The sequence below is a fragment of the Elephas maximus genome, chromosome 25 (assembly GCF_024166365.1).
Source record: "Elephas maximus indicus isolate mEleMax1 chromosome 25, mEleMax1 primary haplotype, whole genome shotgun sequence".
NCBI classification, from domain to species: domain Eukaryota; kingdom Metazoa; phylum Chordata; class Mammalia; order Proboscidea; family Elephantidae; genus Elephas; species Elephas maximus.
The window spans coordinates 43693128-43713173 of record NC_064843.1 but is presented as its reverse complement, the minus strand read 5'-3'; the positions used below and the strand labels follow the sequence as shown (position 1 = coordinate 43713173).

Here is a 20046-nt window from a genome sequence, read left to right as displayed (position 1 = left end):
TCCTACATATTTTATCATTTTAGTTGGCAAAAATTAATAGTTTAGAAACTTGATGTACCCAAAGTTGTGTGACTTTTAAGACTAGCTGTGTTATGGGGCAGTGTTTCTTCATTCAGCCTAGGGAACCTTTCACACGAGTCCTGGAAGTTTTGGTACATCTGTGATAGGGACCAAACCCCAACCTTTTTATGACGAGATAATTTTAGTGTTTGAATGAGTATACTTGCTTGGGACTCAGTCCCTTGAGGGGTGAAGATGACTTAAATTCCATGACTGGCCCAATCAAGAAAGTGGGAAGGCTCAGCAATTGTGAAGAAAGACCAGTAAAACATTTTCAGTTGCTGTGCTGCAAGGTCACACACTGGCATGCCGTGTATTAAAAAGTCCTTTATCATTGACCTTTTTTCAAGTGAATTTTGTGTTTGGTGGGTTTAATAATGGTTTGTTGTACTTGCACTGAGTTGTCACTGGATGTTGTTAAAACTCACTATCACGTAGGTAACTAAAATTTTGCTCATTATTCATTACTGTGTGCCTGGTGTGGGGTGGATCGGCTGCAAACGGGCCTGAAGGAACTTCTTGGGAGTAATGGAAATATATCTAGATTGTGCTGATTGTTCCAGGACTGCACGCATTTATTAAAACATCCAACTGTGCTTTATTATATGTAAGTTAAATCTTAATAAATCTGACTTTTAAAAAACAATTCCTAAAAGATTAAGTCCTCGAGTTTAACGTGTGGCGTAATATTTCTTGAGGGCGGGCCCCTTACCTGGGCAAGGCCTGACGACTAGCGTAGGAAATAAGCACAAGACGGCGGGACTACTGAAGCGGATAACCCTGGGGCTATTTGTGTGGGCCTGGGATCCCGAACCTGGTAGATCCCGTCGTTGGTTCGGACGCTCCTGGGCCTTGGCCTCCGTCTCCCGAGGGCACCCCTGTGGTCCCTTTCTCGGCTCTGATGGGTCGGGGAAGGAACCACGTAGCTGGCTTGCCCTAGGCTGACTATGACGCAGGTGGGCGGGGACCCAAGGCACCCGCCTGCCCCAGCAGAGGTAGCCGATGGCGCACCGAAGCCGCTGTGCCTCCTGAAACCTGAAGGGGCGGCGCTCGGACCGAGAGGCCTAAAGACCCCCGCAGACCTTCCGCACTAGGCTGCGGTCTGAACCCGGATGTGCGCCCGGCAGCAGGGTGCGAGAACGTCGCCCAGGTGACATCACTTCCGGAGCGCCGCCCTCCGACACGCCACTTCCGGCGCCGCCCTGGTCCGGGCCGGGGCGGGGGAGAAGGGTGGCAGTTAGGGCGCGCGTGCCATGCGGTCTCGGGCGGAGCAGCAGCCAACCGTGGACAAGTTCTCCGCGCGCGGCCGGCCTGGCGCGGCGCTCCGGTAAGGCGTGCGTGCCGCGGGCCGGGAACAGGAGCGTCCTCCCCGGGCTCCGTCACGGCCGGGTCTGCGCTCCCCGCAGGATCCAGCCCCGGGGCTTCCGTGTGGGGCGTTCTGCCGCCCGGGACACGGTTGGATTTTTTCCGGGAACCGGTTTTGTTAATGTCTGAATTCGCATGAATTCTCATTTCTCTTCCTGGCAAGGTCTGGAGACGGGCAGGAAAGTAGTGTTTGTAGAGGCGCATAGTGTCAGGCACTGCTAAGCGCGTTAAAAGCGCGTTACGTTTTAAAAATCTTGAACCTTTGGATGCTGAGGGAATTTGGGAGTTGCGATGAAGTTGATAAAAAGCCTTTTGGGAACTTGGACTGGTACTTTGAGAATACTGTATTTACGTTTTTCTCTTTTTCCTCTTTTAGGAGTTTTACTCCTAAGCATTCGCCTTCCTCTACCCCCTCCACTTTTTTTGTTTTGTTTTGATGCAGGTGTATGAATAATTAATGGAGATTGCGAAATTAAAAAAAAATTATACAGATCAGATGTGATTAAATGTTCTCAAAAAACCCCACTTATTGGGAGTTTGAACTTTTCAAGTTTTGTGGAAGTCAGTTGATTGTGTAATCGGGATGGCGACACTTTCAAGAACCTAGTATTTGACGCAGTTTCATCCAGCCCTCCTAGAAAAGCATATAAATTAGCATTATTAGTATTTTTTCAATACTCGGTTTCTTTATTTAATAACCAGAAAAGGACGTGAGCATTTAGCACCGATTCCCTCCTAATGCCAGTTATTTTAGGTTGGTTGAAAGCGCTTTAATGTTGCCAATTAAGTACATATAACAGTGCCCGGGCACCTATCACTAGATGAGTACTAACTGCCATTATGATTACAGAAAACCCAGTCTTAACATAGTTTTTTCTTCTTTATGTTGCGTTTACGGAAACCTTGGTTGCATAGTGGTTAAGTGCTACGCCTCTTAACCAAAACGTCTGCAGTTGGAATCCACCAGGCACTCCTTGGAAACGCTATGGGGCAGTTCTGCTCTGTCCTGTAGGGTTGCTATGAGTTGGAATCGACTTGACGGCAATGGGTTTGGTTTGGTGTTATTGAAATACTGATGTAAGTCGAATAACTTTTTTTTTTTTTAGTTATTACTAGTATTGTCTTATCAGTATCTTTATAAATCTGACCTATATTTTTGTCTTTGGGGTTTGAAAACAGTACATATAAACTTATCGATACGTTGACGTCAGCCAGTTATATGCTGTGCCATTGTATGTAGTTACATTACTAACAAAACCAAAAACCCGTTGCCGTTGAGTCGATTTCGACTCACGCGACCCTATACAAGGTGTACAGAAAAAAAAAAAAAGAAGACGGTGGTAAATGTTCTTTGTGCTAACTAGAATATGTGGTAAATTGGGGACTATCTGTACTTAATTTTCTTTTTCTAAAAGATACGTTTTACATTTAGAATTCAAATAGCTTTGTGTTCAAAATAGATTGACTTGTTTTGTTTGCATAACTTTGCTTATGGAGGAAGCAAAAGTATACAAGTTACATCTATTTTTAATTTAAATGTCATTGTCTTTCATCATATCTGTTACCTCCTAAAGAGTGACAAAGTAGCCATGGTTTCATCACTAAAGTCTGCTTTATTTTGAACAACAAATCAGACTTTTATTCCATTTCCTTATGCAGGTACGGATGTAAGCTGGGAAATGAAACCACTAGTTTCATTGCTTGGGGAGGGGTGGAGAGGCAGGTGTATCAGAAGGACTTGGTATAGTATTGATACCGATTGGTATAGTAGCTTTTCCACATTTACAACAGGAAGCTTTCCAGATCATTTGCATTAAAAAAAATGATATCCATCAGGGAAAGGAGGCAAAATGATCCCCACCTTCTCTCCTTCCTCCCTGGCAAACAAGAATCTCATGAGCATGGGCTACTTTTGCTTTCTACCTTTAGCAGGGGGAGGGGGCAACCAGTACTGTAGCAGAGTGGTAGGAAGTGTGGACTGTGGTGTCACACGGCCCCTGGATTTGAGTCACCGTTCTTCCACCTATTCTCTTTGTGACTTTGGAAAAATTAGGAAGCAGGGAATGTTTTTGCAAGATATATATGTGAATGTCTTTTTCACTTTGACGAAGAGACCTCTGGTTCTAAGCAGTGGAGCCTAAATTGCCAGTTGTAAGTATGACATTCCTACCCAGAACTCCAGTATGCAGCATCGGAGAGTACTGAACTCATTCCCACCTTCGACAGTAAGATTTTCTTTGTTTTCAGGCTGTAGCCGTGTCAGCGTGTTATGATGTCGTCTCGTACCAATCTGGCTACTGGGATCCCCAGTAGTAAAGTGAAATACTCAAGGCTTGCTAGCACAGATGATGGCTACATTGATCTTCAGGTAAATGCAGAAGGGAGCTGGCAAGACTAGCTGGCTATGTTTCTACCGAGTTGGTAAGAAGGTCTTCCATGTGGAGGTTTTGCTAGCTGTCCCTGGGGGTTATAGGGAGTGACAGGAAGGAAACTCACCTAAGACCCTTTCAGCCATAGCCTGCAGAAGGAAACATCTTGGCAGGGTAGTTTCAAACCAATGTAAACATTGTCCATTTCTAAGACTTTCTAGTTATCTCTCATAGAATTATAGTCTGTCAAAGCTCATTAATTGCAAGGTTTTTTTTTTTTTTTTTAGTTTATTTGGAAAATGATCAGATTGTATTTGTTAAGTAGATTTTTTTAAAGACTGTTACCAGTTTTTGTACACTTCAGTCAAAGCCAGTTCGTTTTTTAAGGGAGAAACTAGCTACTGAAGGCAGCAGATGGTGGGCAACTTCCTTCTTCCCTGATGTCATGAGATCCAGTTTATTAAAGGTATCTTTTGTGGCAAACAGTAAGTAAAGCAGAGAATATTTATTAAACTTGTATTCTATCCTGATCATTGTTTATGAAATAGGAAATAGTGTAGCATCTCCTTTTGTCCACTTCCTCTTAGAATAGAATATCCTAGGTGGACATAAGGCCAAGTAGGAAGTAGCAGGAACTTATCCTTTTAACAGAAATGGGTTAATTATTTTTTGTACTCTGAACCTGCACTAAAAGAAGAGATTTTTTTAAAAGTAGATCTGGGAGACTTCAAACCAGTTGGATCAGGTACAACCAGGAGCGAAAACCTTAAAGTTTGTTTCTAGATCTTGCCCATAAGATAACTTGTTCTTTGGGGCAGGTAACTAATACTTTAGAAAAAGTTGAATCTGTATGTTTCTAAAACCCTGGACTATTTGCAGAGTTAACTTTGAGCGCCAGAAATCACTTTCCTTCTCCACAGCATGGTGCTCACTCTTTAATCCATAGATTAATACAGTGCCAGGCTCGTGGGAGGCACTGTGCAAGAAAGACCTGACTGTGTGCTCCCTGAAAGATTAAAACCAAAAAACTCACTGCCTTCGAGTTGATTCCGACTCATAGCGACTCTATAGGACAGAGTAGAACTGCCCCATAGAGTTTCCAAGGAGCGTCTGGCGGATTTGAACTGCTTACCTCCCGGTTAGCAGCTGTAGCGCTTAACCACTATGCCACCAGGGCTTCCCCCTGAAAGATAACTGCCAAGAAAATCCTCCAGGGCAGCTCTACTCTGTCACATGGTTTGCTATGAATTGAAAGTTGATTCCACGACACCTAACAGCAACAATAATGAATGAGTGACCATAAAGTGGATTCTGTGTTTGTAAGAAAATAGTTTCTTATGGTACAATGAATGGTGTATGGAATGAGATTAGAACCAAAAAGGATGCCATTCCACTGGGACTCCTTTGAGTGACTGCCAGAGCAATAACTGGAGCTTCACCTCCTGTCTGTCCCTTTCCTTTCTCTCTCAGAGCTGCAACTGGGTGGTAGGACATGCTTCAAGACATGAAGCATCTAGTTTGGCTCTTAGTATCCTCCCTGCTCTAAGTGCCTGAGCCCTAGTATTTTTATAACATCATTTTTTTTTTTTTTTTGTTCCCCTGTTTCTTTTCCAGTTTAAGAAAAGCCCTCCTAAGATCCCTTATAAGGCCATTGCACTTGCCACTGTGCTGTTTTTGATTGGCGCCTTTCTCATTATCATAGGCTCCCTCCTGCTGGCGGGCTACATCAGCAAAGGGGTAAGTTTGTGGGCTTGTCCTGGGAAGTCTTCAAATGTGAGTCGGGCTCTATTGTTTTTATTTCCAAAACTGGTACAGCAGATTTCAGCAGAAAGAAGAGAGGACTCTCTGTTAGATTTTGTTCTCTGATAGCAAAACGTGTTTCTTCCTTTAGAGCAACAACAGACTTCTTCTGGAGTTCCTCTGTGGTAGGTGGTAGCAGGTGGGCAAACTCAGCCTCTTGAGATGTTAGGCAGCTTGCCCACTGTCATAGTTTGGAACAGCAGAGCTGAGCCTTGCGTCCAGGACTCCCGACTGGGAAAGGGCTATAGCTGGAGTAGCATGTTGTCATTGTAGCTTTGTGATGTCACAGACATCCTGGTCAGTGTTAGGGGAGAAGCAGTAAGCCTGGTAAAAAGTCTGAGGCCACTGACCGAGGCCAGGACTTTTGGTTCAGGAATCAGACCCTTCTTTGGGATTAGTTGGAGTTCCTGTTCAACATCAATAGACCTTAGAAGCATAATGTGATGTTTGGTGGTTCTTTGGGCTGTCTATATGCACGGAGTCTAAGTGGCTCTGAGCTGATTTTGACCATAATTCACATTGGTTCTTCAACATAGACCAGGCCAGAGGATGATAGTCACGTGACTCCAGAAGGATCACAGCTAAATCTGAAACTGGGTGTTACCATTGGAATTGAGAGTAGTTCATAGATAAAGTGGCTATGTGTGGCTTTTAAGAAGGGTTTCTATTTGCTGTAGATTCTTAGCTGGTGAAAACTATGATACCGCCACCCGAGGCTTCCCTGGTGCAAGCTAAATTTGAACAGGTAACTTCAGGACTGCGTGTTCAGCTAAGTTCACTTGCAGCATGCAGTATGTTAACCCCCAGAGTGTAGTAAGGAGTCTATTAATGATATAAAAATAGAAAGTGGAGGTGAAATATACATGAAACAAATACCAGTTCACCTTATGTGGTTTATAAAAGACTATAAATAAGGATGGAGGTGTTTAAGAAATTAAAATCGCTACTGGATCTCTCTTTCACTTTCTGTGGCAGAAATTTCAAACATGCCAAAAATAGAGCAAGTGCCATAGTGAGCCCCCATGGATCCACCACCCAGCATCGGCAGTTATCAACTTTTTGCCAATCTTGTTTTGTCTGTCTCCCCTACTTTTTTCTGTAAATTAGAGCAAATACCAAATATATCCATTTTTCTGATAAAATTTTTTTTTTAACTTTTGTGTATGTGCTTTAAGTGAAAGTTTACAGTTCAAGTTAGTTTCTCATACAAAGATATATACACACATCATTATGTGACCCTAGCTGCTGTCCCTGTAATGTGACCGCACACTTCTCCTTTCCACCCCAGATTTCCTGTGTCCATTCAACGATCTCCTGTCCCTTTCTGCCTTCTCATCTCACCCTGGGACAGGAGCTGCCCATTTAGTCTCATGTGTCTATTTGAACTAAGAAACACACTATTCACGAGTATCCTTTTAAGTTTTATAGTCCAGTCTAATCTTTGTCTGAAGAGTTGGCTTTGGGAATGGTTTTAGTTTTGGGCTAACAGAGAGTCCGGAGTCCATGTCTTCCGGAGTCCCTCCAGTCTCAGTCCGTTAAGTCTGGTCTTTTACTGGAATTTGAGTTCTGCACCCCACTATTCTCCTCCATCCAGGAATCTCTGTTGTGTTCTTTGTCAGGGCGGTCATTGGTGGTAGCTGGGCACCATCTAGTTCTTCCGGTCTCAGGCTGATGCAGTCTCTGGTTTATTGTGGTGCTTTCTGTCTCTTGGGCTAATATTTTCCTTTTGTCTTTGGTGTTCTTCATTCTCCTTTGTTCCAGGTGGGTTGGAACCAATTGATCCATCTTAGATGGCTGTTTACCGGCTTTTAAGATCCCAGGCACCACTCACCAAAGTGAGATGCAGAACGTTTTCTTGATAAACTTCGTTATGCCAGTTGACCTAGATGTCCCCTGAAACCATGGTCCCCAGACCCGTGCCCCTGCTACTCTGTCCCTTAAAGTGTTTCATTTTATTCAGGAAACTTTAGCTTTTGGTTTGGTCCAGTTGCTCTGACTTCCCCTGTAGTATGTGTTGTCCTTCCGTTCACCTAAGATAATTTCTTGTCTACTGTCTAGTTAATGGAAACCCTGGTGGCATAGTGGTTAAGTGCTACAGCTGCTAACCAAAGGGTCGGCAGTTCGAATTCGCCAGGCACTCCTTGGAAACTATGGGGCAGTTCTACTCTGTCCTGTAGGGTCGCTGTGAGTCAGAATCGACTCTAGGGCACTGGGTTTGGTTTTATCTGGTTAATAAATACCCCTCTCCTTCCCTCCCCACCCTTGTAACCATCAAAGAATGTTTTCTTCTGTGTTTAAACCTTTTCTTGAGTTCTTAAAATAGTGGTCTCATACAATATTTGTCCTTTTGTGACTGAATAATTTCACTCAGTATAATGCATTCCAGATACATCCATGTTATAAGATGCTTCATGGATTCATCATTTTTTATGGTTGCGTAGTATTCCATTGTGTGAATATACCACAATTTGTTTATCCATTGTCCGCTGATGGGCACCTAGTTTGTTTCCGTCGTTTTCCTATCGTGAACAGTGCTGCAGTGAACATGGGTGTGCATATATCTGTTCATGTAAAGGCTCTTATTTCTCTAGGATATATTCCAAGGAGTGGAATTGCTGAATTGAATGGTACTTCTATTTCTAGCTTTATAAGGAAGCGCCAAATCAACTTCTGAAGTGGTTGTACCATTTTACATTCCCACCAGCAGTGTATAAGTGTTCTAGTCTCTCCAAACATTTATTATTTTGTGTTTTTTGGATTAATGCCAGCCTTGGTGGTGTGAGTTGGTATCTCATTGTAGTTTTGATTTGCATTTCTCTAATGGCTAATGAGTCAGAATCGACTCGACGGCACTGGGTACTGGGTTTTTTAATGGCTAATGATTGTGAGCATTTCCCCATGTATCTGTTAGCCACCTGAATGTCTTCTCTGGTGAAGTGCCTGTTCATGTCCTTTGCCCATTTTTCTAAATAGGTTATTTGTGTTTTCATTGTTGAGCTTTTGCGGTATCTTGTAGATTTTAGAAATTAGACCCTGATTGGATTTGTCTGGCCAAAATTTTTTTCCCAGTCTGTAGGTTGTCTTTTTACTCCTTTGGTGAGGTCTTTGGACGAGCATAAGTGTTTGTGTTTTAGGTGCTCCCAGTTACCTAGTTTCTCTTCTGGTATTTGTGTGTTGTTAATAGTGTTTTGTATCCTGTTTATGCCATGTATTAGGGCTCCTAGTGTTGTCCCTATTTTTCTCTCCCATGATCTTTATCGTTTTAGATTTTCTATTTAGGTCTTTGATCCATTTTGAGTTACTTTTTGTGCATGGTGTGAGGTATGTGTCGTCTTTGTTTTTTTTTTTTTTGCAAATGGATATCCAGTTATGCCAGCACCATTTGTTAAAGAGACCGTCTTTTCCTTAATGAACAGACCTTGGGTCTCTGTCAAATATCAGCTGGTCATAGGTGGATGAATTTACGTCTCGATTCTCAATTCTGTTCCATTGGTCTATGTATCTGTTGTACCAGTACCGGGCGGTTTTGACCACCATGGCAGTATAATAGGTTCTAAAATCCGGTAGTGTGAGGCGACCCACTTTGTTGTTCTTCTTCACTAATGCTTTACTTATCCAGGGCCTCTTCCCTTTCCATGTGAAGTTGGTGATTTGTTTCTCCATCTCATTAAAAAACGCGTGTGGAATTTGGATCAGAATTGCATTGTACGTGTAGATCACTTTGTGTAGAACTGACATTTTCACAATGCTGAGTCTTCCCATCCACGAGCAAGGTGTGTTTTTCCACTTATGTGGGTCTCTTTGTTTCTTGCAGCAGTGTCTTGTAGTTTTCTTTGTATGGGTCTTTTACATCTCTGGTTAGATTTATTCCTACGTATTTTATCTTCTTGGGGGCTACTGTAAATGGTATTGATTCAGTGATTTCCTCTTGGAAGTTCTCTTTGTTCGTGTAGAGGAATGCAACTGATTTTTGTGTGTTTACCTTGTATCCTGATACTCTGCTGATCTCTTCTATTAGTTCCAGTAGTTTTCTCATGGATTCTTTGGGGTTTTCTCTGTATAAGATCATATTAGCTGCAAATATAGATACTTTTGCTTCTTCTTTACCAATTTCGATGCCTTTTGTTTCTTTATCTAGCCTAATTGCTCTGGCTAGGACCTCCAGCACAATGTGATAAAGGGCATTCTTTTCTGGTTCCTGTTCTCAAAATGTAATGGCAGCATTATGGCTAAGTATAAGCTTTCTTTGTAATTCTTTTTATCCTTAGGGTATGTCATTAGGGATGTACAGCCAAAGTCACTACAAAAGTTAAAAGAAACAGAAAAATAGGAAATAGGCTCTTTCCATTTAGAGTGATGTTGGCTGTTGGCTTTGTATAAATGCCCTTTCTTATGTTGAGGAGTTTCCCTTCTATTCTTATTTTGCTGAGAGCTTTTATCATGAATGGGCGTTGGACTTTGTCATGTGTCTTTTCTGCATCCATTGATAAGGTCATGTGGTTCTTTTATTTATACGATGGATTACATTAATTATTTTTCTAATGTTGAACCATCCCTGCATACCATCCCACTTGGTCACAGTGAATTATTTTTTTGATGTGTTGTTGAATTCTACTGGCTATAATTTTGTTGCGGATTTTTGTGTCTGTGTTCATGAAGGATATTCGTCTGTAATTTTCTTTTTTTGTGATGTCTTTACCTAGTTTTGGTATCAGGGTTATGCTGGCTTCTGGCAAATTCTGGCATGGGTCTTCAGTATGTGTCTCTGCTAGTTTCTGTGTAACCCTAGAGCCACTGTCTTCTTCATATCATTTACTTTATTGTTCCTCTATTCCTCATATTTCTTACAAATAGTTTGTTAGATTTAGGGGCTTGTTTACATTCACATTTAGTTCCGTTTCATTTTAGGTAGAATATTTCATAAGAGGTGCTATATATTTGTTATAGCACGTTGGTTCTCAAACTTCAGTGCTAATTAGCATCACCTTTGGGACTTGTTAAGCCACAAGTTGACTTGCCCCCACCCCCAGAGAGTCCCATTCAGTAGATCTGCCGGGGGCGGGGGGGGGGCTTGATGATTTGCATTTCTAACAAGTTCCCAGGCAATGCTGATGGTCCAAGGGCCACGTTCTGAGAACCATTGCTGTCCTGTCACATTAAACCAGTTGCCTTCAAGTCTGTTGACTCATGGTGACCCCTTGCGCATTAGAGTAGAGCTATGTTCCCTAGGGTTTTCAGTGACTGACTGATCCAAAGTAGATTGCCAGGCCTTTCTTCTAAGGCACCTCAGGTGGACTTGAAGCTCCAGCCTTTCGGTTTCGCAGCTGAGCTCATTAACTGTTTGCACTACTCAGGGTCCCATCACACTAGGAGGCACGTGTAATGAATGTCCTAGTTTTTAGTAATACTAAGATCGATCGCTGGGTCCACATGTCACCAGCTTAATACACGTGCATATTATAAGCTTCCCCATCACCTTTTCCCTAATGAATTCAGTTCTATCATTCCTCTCTGTGTTTATTAGCTGAAATTCTACAAAGAAGAAATTTTTCAAATCTGCCGTTTGATTGCCCTGAAATAATATATATAGTGTAGGTAGGAAAGATGCTTGTTTATTTCTCTTTTATCAATTTTTATAAAACTACACCTAGCAACCTCCAGAGGTGACCAAAGAATTGTTGGTACTGTGAACACATCATATGTACATATTTGTGTTGCAGGCTGTTGGCAGTCTTTATTCTTTTTCACATATAAATTATCCCATATCTGGTCAGTAGGAGCCCCACCAAATTACTCCAGCGTCTTTTACACCTGATCTTAGTAGCCTTTAATAGATTCCTTGTTTTCTTGTGCAGGGAGTTATTCCAGGCCCATCTGATGCATTTCCTGCCCCCTACCTGTAAACAGCCAGTTCTTCAAGAAGCCCTGGTTTCTTTTCTTACTCTTTTTTAATTTTTATTGTGCTTTAAGTGAAAGTTTACAAATCAAGTCAGTCTCTCACACAAAAACTTATATACACCTTGCTGCATACTCCCAGTTGCTCTCCCCCTAATGAGACAACCCGTTCCCTCCCTCAACTCTCTCTTTTCATGTCCATTTCGCTAGCTTCTAACCCCCTCTACCCTCTCATCTCCCCTCCAGGCGTGAGATGCCAACATAGTCTCAAGTGTCCACCTGATCTAAGAAGCTCACTCCTTACCAGCATCCCTCTCCAACCCATTGTCCAGTCTAATCCCTATCTGAAGAGTTGGCTTTGGGAATTGTTCCTGTCCTGGGGCAACAGAAGGTCTGGGGGCCATGGCCACCAGGGTCCTTCTAGTTTCAGTCAGACCATTAAGTCTGGTCTTTTTACGAGAATTTGGGATCTGCGTCCCGCTGCTCTCCTGCTCCCTCAGGGGTTCTCTGTTGTGTTCCCTGTCAGGGCAGTCACTGGTTGTAGCCAGGTACCATCTAGTTCTTCTGGTCTCAGGCTGATGTAGTCGCTGGTTCATGTGGCCCTTTCTGTCTCTTGGAGCCCTGGTTTCTTTAGTGAGAATTAAAGATCACAGTCTGGGCATTGATGGTGCTCATTGCTATTGGGTTGTAATTAATTATTCCTGGGCCTTTTCAGTGACAGAATCAGGAAATAGATTATCTTTTAGAAAATGGGAAAAATGATCTCATGTTGCTATTTGTAGTACAAGTTCAGGGTTATAGGGTTTGAACTTAATTTCTTTAATTTTGTATGCGTATATCTCTACTAATAATACTGAGTAATTACTTGCCTCATACTATATTACGCAAATAACTTCAAAGTATAAGCTTTCTTTGTAATTCTTTTTATCCTTAGGATATATGTCATTAGGGATGTACAGCCAAAGTCACTACACAAGTTAAAAGAAGCAGAAAAACAGAAAATGTAAAATAAGTTAACAGAAATGGTACCAAATACTCAATTGTGACGGCTGCCGTCTTCATTCTTTTTAATGCTCAGATTGTCCTATCTTTGGCCTGAGCTAAAATGAATAGAGAGCGGGATCTGCATATTCTCTACCATCCGCCTTAACGTTACATTTACTGAGTCCTTTTGTGCCAGGTGGGGCGACTTGTTTGGATTTTACTTCATTTACTTTTCACAGGAACTGTGTCAGGCAAATACTGTTTATTTCTGTTGGTGGGTGAGGCATTCAAAACTGTGTCAATAACCTGATCAGTCTATTATCCCTGTTAAAAGGAGATTTTTATACTGGGCTTAGATCTTTAGATGAGGGAAGTCTTCCTAAGCTTAAAAACAGTGGGGGGATAAAATAAACTGTGCAGACATTTAAAACTGCACCTAAGGAAAAACGAAGCAGACAGAACAATTTTATGACGCTGAATCTATTTAGCATGTGTTTTTGAACATTTATTACATGCTGGGCACAGCTGAAGATAGAAGGATGAACCAAGTCCCTGTCCTCAAAGAACTCCCACAAAATTTGAAGCCCTGTTGATAAAGAGCCTGAACATGGTTCCTCCCCCTGACCTGTGAATGTTTATTTGAATCCACACTAAGAAAAGAGTAGGAAACAACTAAAGTGCCAGCAGTGGGGAGGAAGGGTAGGTAAGTAAAATTTTTGACAACATTCGTTATGGTTGAAATATGTGAACAGCTTTTAATAATATCACTCAGTTGCTTGTTTTACTAAGAGGCAAAAAAAAAAAAAAAAGGATACAGAATTTGGTGCGTTCACAAATAAAAAACTCAAGAGGAAGGAGCAGAAAGAAATAAGCTAACTAGAATGGATGGTTTTTCTTCCTTACAATTTTTAGTGCTTTGCTATGTTTCTACAGTTATAATCAGGAGGGGGAAAAGCTGTAAACCTTCTCCCTTGGAAGTGTACTGCCCAAAGAAAAATGCTTTGAAAAGCATAAGGTACTGATCAACTGATTGGGCCTGTGGCTTTGTTTTAAAATTTAAAGCGTGTATGGAGTCCCTGGATGATGCAGAGGGTTAATGTGCCCGACCGAAAGGTTGGAGATTCAGATCCATCCAGAGGTACACTGGAAGAAAGGCCTGGTGATCTGCTTCCAAAAATCAGCCCTTGAAAACTTAGGGAGCACAGTTTTGCTCTGGTGCACATGGAGTCACCCTCAGTCAGTCCACTACACTGGCAGCTGGGTTTGTTTTTTTTTTTTTTTTTAATGGAACTAATGTGTTTGCCTCCTTTTGCCACCAGGGGGCAGACCGAGCTGTTCCCGTCTTGATCATTGGCATCCTGGTGTTTCTGCCAGGATTCTACCACCTGCGCATCGCCTACTATGCGTCCAAAGGCTACCGGGGATACTCCTATGATGACATCCCAGACTTTGATGACTAGCACCCACCTCATGGCAGAGAAGAAGAGTCATCGATGGGACAGACCCCTGTTTAAGACACTGGGCAGGAGCTATAGCTAAGGGCCAAGGAATTCTGTAGTTTGCAGATGTTTAACAAAACTGTGGCCAGATTTTGTGGGTCTATCCCAAAGATGTTAACTGAGCTTACAAGTGGCTAATTAGGACATGCTTTGTTTTTCATCTCCTGGGCCTGGCGAAAACTTGTGATGAGTTTTTCCACGAGGCCGTATCATAGAAGAATAGTGATGCTGATTGCATGGGGAAACAGGAAGTTCCTCTGTAGTGGGAAGTGTTGCACCACCACACTTTTTAGAGTTGAACATCTCTTTTAAACAGGCTTCGTTGCTAATTTGTTCTTGTGGCAAATGGAAAAATGCAGTATGTCTAATTCTTATTCTTTTTTTTTTTTTTTTAAACTAATTTATTTCGAAAATAGATATCTAAGTATCTTATCCCCTACACTTAATCTCTGACTTTGCCTTCTGGCGGAACCCAGTGATTGGTAAAAATCAGGTATCAGCGTGACCACATCTGTAATATTTTTTTACTTGCCTATGACGGCACCCAGAACTTTTTGAAACCTCAGAGCAGGTTTTCAAAACGTAAAAATTTTCTTCATTCACCAGTCTTTGGTCAGTTCTAATCTGGTTCACTGAAAGGTTGGCCGGCATGTAACTGGGATTGTTCTGCCCTTCGCAGATCAAGGGGTTCCTTATATCATGCCTGTAAGGACTGGATTCTTGGCTGTTCCCTAATGGAAAATGTAAATAAGTGGTAATTATCTAGATTTGTGCAGTCTCGTCATTAGCACCTTGTATTACATCGTTTTACTGAACCTCCAAAGATGGCCTGGATCACTAGAGAACTAAACAGTTTAGTTCGATTCTGTTTCCTAGCTTGCAAAAGTGACATATTCCAAACAATTAAAATGTCAGAATCCAAAGCCCAGTCTTAAAATGAGTTGACTTTAAACATGTTTCAGAAAAGCTCAGAATGATGCTGTGGTATCTCTGATTCCAGTACTCAAGACCCCTGTGGCTCTTAGGTAACCGGCACCGTCGGTCAGACTGCATCTCAGTCATTCCTTTACTCCAGGGTTTTCAGCCTGGACAAGTAGAAGACTGGGCAGTGCCAGTAACTGAGACTTAGAGGTCTGTGGGGAGAGCAAGTATCGGGGGGAAGATGAGTCCAATTTTGGACGTCTTAAATTTAAGGTGCCTATTTGACAACCAGGTGGAGCTGTCGAGTAGCAGCTCCGATGTACGCATCTGGAGTTCAGGAAGGAGTCTGGGCTGGAGACAGAAACTTGGGAGTCCCTGTTTGGACAGTACCTAAAAGCCATGGGACTGGATGAGATCACCAAGGGAGTGAGTGTACATGGAGACAAGAAGAGCACTCAAGAAATGAGGGACAAGGAAAGGGTGACCTGAGGTAGCTTCCAAGCTTGGGCACATTGGGTAATGGGAGTCCAGTCTTCTAAAGCCCTTGGGCCATGACAGTGAAGGTGTGAGGAGATGTATAAAACTTAATTTTGGGCATTGTTTGCAAAGCTCAGACTGGAAGGTTTTGGTCAAACCAGATTATTTGGTCCTTTTTATATGGTCATGACGCTGCTGGTAAGAAAAATAGACCAGAAGGCTATAATGTGAAAACATCTCCAGCCCCATTCCCCAATGTTGTCCAATTAAGTTTCTTGTACAGTGTACCCTTCCAGAAATGCTCTAAGCACGTTAACATATATATCATTTTTTTTTTCCCCCACTTAGCTCTATTTTGTACATCTTTCCGTGTCCACTCACGGGCATCAGCCACATTCTTTTTAGTGTACAGTATAATTTATATTCTTTTAGGACCCTGTGATTGGTGCATTATAGTTTTCCATTTTGTGTACACAATCACAGGATCCTAAGAGAAGAGGCCACAGGAGTCAGATTCCAGCTAACTTCTACCTAGAGCAGGAATTCCTTCTCAGGTGTTCCTGAGAAATGGCCCTTGCTGTTCTGTTTGAACATTCAGTGCTCATTCCAGTTGGGATTGTTATGAAACCATCTTTTATTAAAATTTACTCCCTGTAACCTTTATGTGTTGACCATAATTGTATCCTCTGGTGCTATAGAAAAGATCTAAACCTCCATAATAATGGTGAGCGTTTCTGAACCCTTGGCCAAGACAGCATGCCAGGTGTTTTCATTACCTATTCTATTTCATTTAATCCTTGGAAAAATCCTGAGTTAGGTAAGATTCTTAGCTAATAGAAGGGGAGTATTTGGGATTCAAATTCGGGCAAAGCTTGGATTTCCCTTGCCAGGTGTGAAAGCCAAAGGTCTTTAGAATCTGGACAAGTAAAAATAATGGGGTTGGGGGGGCATGGGCAATTATGAAATGTATATTTTACCTAAAAGCAGTCCCCTCCCCTTTTCTTAAGTGTTAGCCAAACCATGTGCCATAGCTTTATAAGAATTTTCTTCAGTAGTTTCCAAAGCTAAAAATTCTCCCAAGGTGCTTCACCTGTTTGTGGGTTGGTGGTTCCAGATCTCTTGCCACTCTGGTGGGCCTCCTTTGGATGCACTTCCCCTGGCCAGATGTATACAGACGATTTCCTTTATGTCAGGGCTTCTTCTAGGTCCTGGCGCTACACAGGAAAAGATGTGGCTTGGTCGGTAAGGCGCAGAAGTTGCAAACTAGTCACAGAAGTTGACTCGCATTTTGTTTTTACAGATGAAAAGGATCATGTGATCTTCATTTTTTGTTTTTCTTGGGAAGTTGTGACTTTGTTACTGAGAGGGTACAACCAGCTGCATCAAGGTAGTGGCCAGCTTGAGCTGAGCACGAGTCTGCAGATCACCACAGGCCCTGCCACCCTGGTTGCTTTTTACACAGCGTGTTTAATGTACCTCATTAAGGGCCAAGAGTGGCTCACCAGCCCACAAAGTCTCCCACAGTGCTTTTGGCCACTTGATATTTGTTGAATGAAGAACCACAAAACAGAGTGCCTTTCCACCCCCAGTGAGACGTGGTGTTTTATCAGCTGCCTGGCAGGCCAGCTGCTCTTCAGCAGAGTTGGTGCTACCTGGTGAGTCACGCCTCCGCCTAGCATCCTCTCTGCTTGGGGCAGTGAGCCCAGGTGACAGCTGCCTGCAAGTCCCTTCCTTCTCTGGGGTCTTCCATCATCCCTGCCAGCCGGCACAGGGGGCACCTGGTACTGGTATGTGGTGAGGGAGCCAAGTGGAGGGATGTGACCTTTTTTGAAAGGGCATGTGACAAATCAAGCCACCTGAGTTGCCTTGATATGTCATCTAAATTCCTATCGTGAGGCTTCTCTCCTGGCTTCCATCCTAAAGGCTTCTGCTCACTGCCAGGATTGACCTCACAGGTGTGTGGTTAGTCAAGATTTAGTGCCAGGGGTGAGAAGGGAAGGGCACAGGCTTATTGGCTACAAGATATTGGGCAAATTACTTCTTGGAGCCTCAGTTTCCTTATCCTTCATAAGATTAAATACAATTGGGGAGAATGTTTCGCACAGAGGCGCGCACATAGCACCCAGTGAATGGAGGCTGTTGTATGAGAAAGTGAAGATCACTCCATTGGCTTAAGGGAGTGATTCCTGGGTGAAGCAGGGGAGGCAGGGAGAGAAGCCATCTGTTATCCCTGGCGCCCTCCTGAGGGACCTGCTGCCTCATGGGTGGGACTCTATCCTGAGCCAGCCTCCTGTCCCTGGCCCGATTCGATTCTTCTAAGCAGCTGGGTCTGGGAGGCTGTGCTCCAGTTCTCTGAAACCAGACGGGAAGGGAAGGGGTGAAGGAAGGACCAAAGCACTCCCTTGTAGCCATCAGGTGGGCCAGAGAGGCCACTGGCCCAGAAGTCCCTGAAGAGGTGGTGCAGCTGGGACATCATCAGACTTTTCCAGCTTTCTCCCCACGGTCCCCAGGTTTGCTTCTCCCTCTGCCCTTCCCCTCAGGTTACTCAAGGTGTGGTTTGTGGAGGAGCAGCAGCAGCACCTGGGAGCTTGTTAAGAAATGCAGAATCTGGGGCCCATCCCAGACCTGCTAAATCAGAACTTGCATTTTAAAAGGCCCCTGGGGGTGTTGTTGGCACTTCAGTGAGAAGGCTAGTCTGCAACACCTGCTCCTGGCTCATTTCTGTGCTTTGGGGCTGGATGTCCTCATAGAGCCCAAAGGACAACACCAATGGGTGTGTCTGGGGGGCCGGGGTCACCCAGAACGTATATACCCTCCTTGCTCCACCATTATTTTCTGGCCAAAACACGTAACTCCAGGGTCTCAGGCAGCAAGTCTTTGTGAAGATGCATGTTGTGAGCATTGAGAAAATAGGAGATGGACCACATCTACCGTGGCCTCCACTAGACAGTCCAGCACAACTAGATGGTGCCTGGCTACCACCACTGACTGCTTCGACAGGGATCACAACAGAGCATCCTGAACATAGCTTGAGAAAAATGTAGAACAAAATCCTAACTCAAAAAAAAAAAAAAAAAGACTTACTAGTTTGGCAGAGACTGGAGAAAGCCCAAGAGTGTGACCCCCGGACAGACTTTTAGCTCAGTAATGAAGTCATTCATGAGGTTCACCCTTCAGTCAAAGATTAGACAAGCCTGTAAAACAAGGCTAAATGGGCACACCAGTCTAGGGGCAAGGACAAGAAGGTAGGAAGGGACAGGAAAGCTGGTAATTGGGAACCCAAGGTCAAGAAGGAGAGACTTGACATGCTGTAGGGTTGGTAACCAATGTCACAAAATAATGTGTACTCGAAGCTAGTTCTGTAAACCTTCATGTAAAATACAATGATAAATAAAATTATCTTAAAAAAAAAGAAAACAGAAAGCCCACAGATGGGGAAGGTCCTTGGAAGCACAGTTTGGTGCTCTGAAGGCCAGGGGAGAGGAACAGTGTGTAATTTATGACCCAGTGAGAGGCGGGGTGTGTTTTCTCAGAGTTCCGTGGGAGGCAGGCCTGGTGGCTCAGGAGTCTACCCTGAACACTGGGAGCTCTGGCCTTCCTCCATGTCTCTGAGGGCCTCTGATGCTTCCATTCTCTCTTTTCTCTCTAACTTGAGAAGAGTCAACTAGAAAATTCCAGTCTGAGGGATAAAGTTTCTTGGCCAAGATGCTAATCTTCAAGAGGGTTTCTTCTAGGATTAATAAACCTGCTGGGTTTGCCCTGAGACCACCACCCACGTTTCCAGTGTCCCATCACAGTTGAGCCTAAAATAAGATGGCAGCAGACCTACTGACACAGCCTAGGAGGGTTGTGACCTGGTGGAGGCGGGGGTAATGCCCAGGATCATGCAGGGGCAAGGAAATGGATTGGAAGAGAGGAGCAACCCTGAGGAGCCTGGGGGTGAGTCAGGTTGTCTGTTCCTATGGCCATGCCCTGAAAATTTTAAGACTTAGAAGCTTACTGAGAGGGCACTTGCTGGGAACTCCAAGTTTCCCCATCCTAGGGATGCCAGAGAGGGCAGTGGTAGGAGACCTGGGTTAGATTCCCCTCCAGTGGACCTCATGTGCAGCCACCACCCATCTGTCTGCGGAGGCTTCCAGACTAAGTTACTTCTGAAAATCAGCCAGTGAAAACTGGATCACAATGGTCCAATCCATCCAGCCGATCATGAGTATGGCACAGGACCAGGCGGCATTTCACTCCGTTGCTCATGGGGTTCAAACGCCTACTCAATAGCAGCTAACAACAACAACAGGGATTCAGAAAATGCCAGATAATTTCCTCATTTAATGGGGAAGTGACATTACAGCCCAACCAAAAGATCCAGGGAAGGATGCTGGCCCAAGATCAAGGACTCCTGCTCCTTCAGAGCATGAGTTCAAGATGAACTCCCACTGTGTTGCATTCCCTGGTGTGTCCATCTCCCCTCCCCCAGCAAGGGGCTGGTCTTATCTGACCGGATTGGCTGTAAAAAGTAGTTAACCTCTCAAGTGGCAAAGATTAGGATTTTTTTTTTTTTTTAAAGATTAGGATTTTACAATCTAGAAAAACAAAGGAGGCAGGCACAAAATTTGTCAAGTCAATATGGAGGGTTTTGGCAGGGTGGGCCGCCTTTACTTACGAAGTCCTGAGTCACT

General features: G+C 43.5%; 1 protein-coding gene across 3 annotated transcripts; it reads left to right on the top strand.

Annotated features, from left to right (window-relative positions):
- The first annotated feature begins 1244 nt into the window (after nucleotides 1–1244).
- On the top strand, nucleotides 1245–15578 carry TMEM230 (transmembrane protein 230). Of its 3 annotated transcripts, none has more exons than XM_049868824.1 (4): nucleotides 1245–1387; nucleotides 3673–3793; nucleotides 5409–5531; nucleotides 13793–15578. In XM_049868824.1, the coding sequence occupies exons 2-4, from the start codon at nucleotides 3695–3697 to the stop codon at nucleotides 13931–13933; spliced, it is 363 nt and encodes a 120-aa protein (XP_049724781.1). In that variant the 5' UTR covers nucleotides 1245–1387; nucleotides 3673–3694; the 3' UTR covers nucleotides 13934–15578. The 3 variants fall into 3 exon arrangements, with proteins under 3 accessions (XP_049724781.1, XP_049724782.1, XP_049724780.1); XM_049868823.1 differs by lacking the exon at nucleotides 1245–1387 and adding an exon at nucleotides 4182–4260 and having other exon boundaries at nucleotides 3714–3793; XM_049868825.1 differs by lacking the exon at nucleotides 1245–1387 and having other exon boundaries at nucleotides 1394–3793.
- Nucleotides 15579–20046: the final 4468 nt, after the last annotated feature.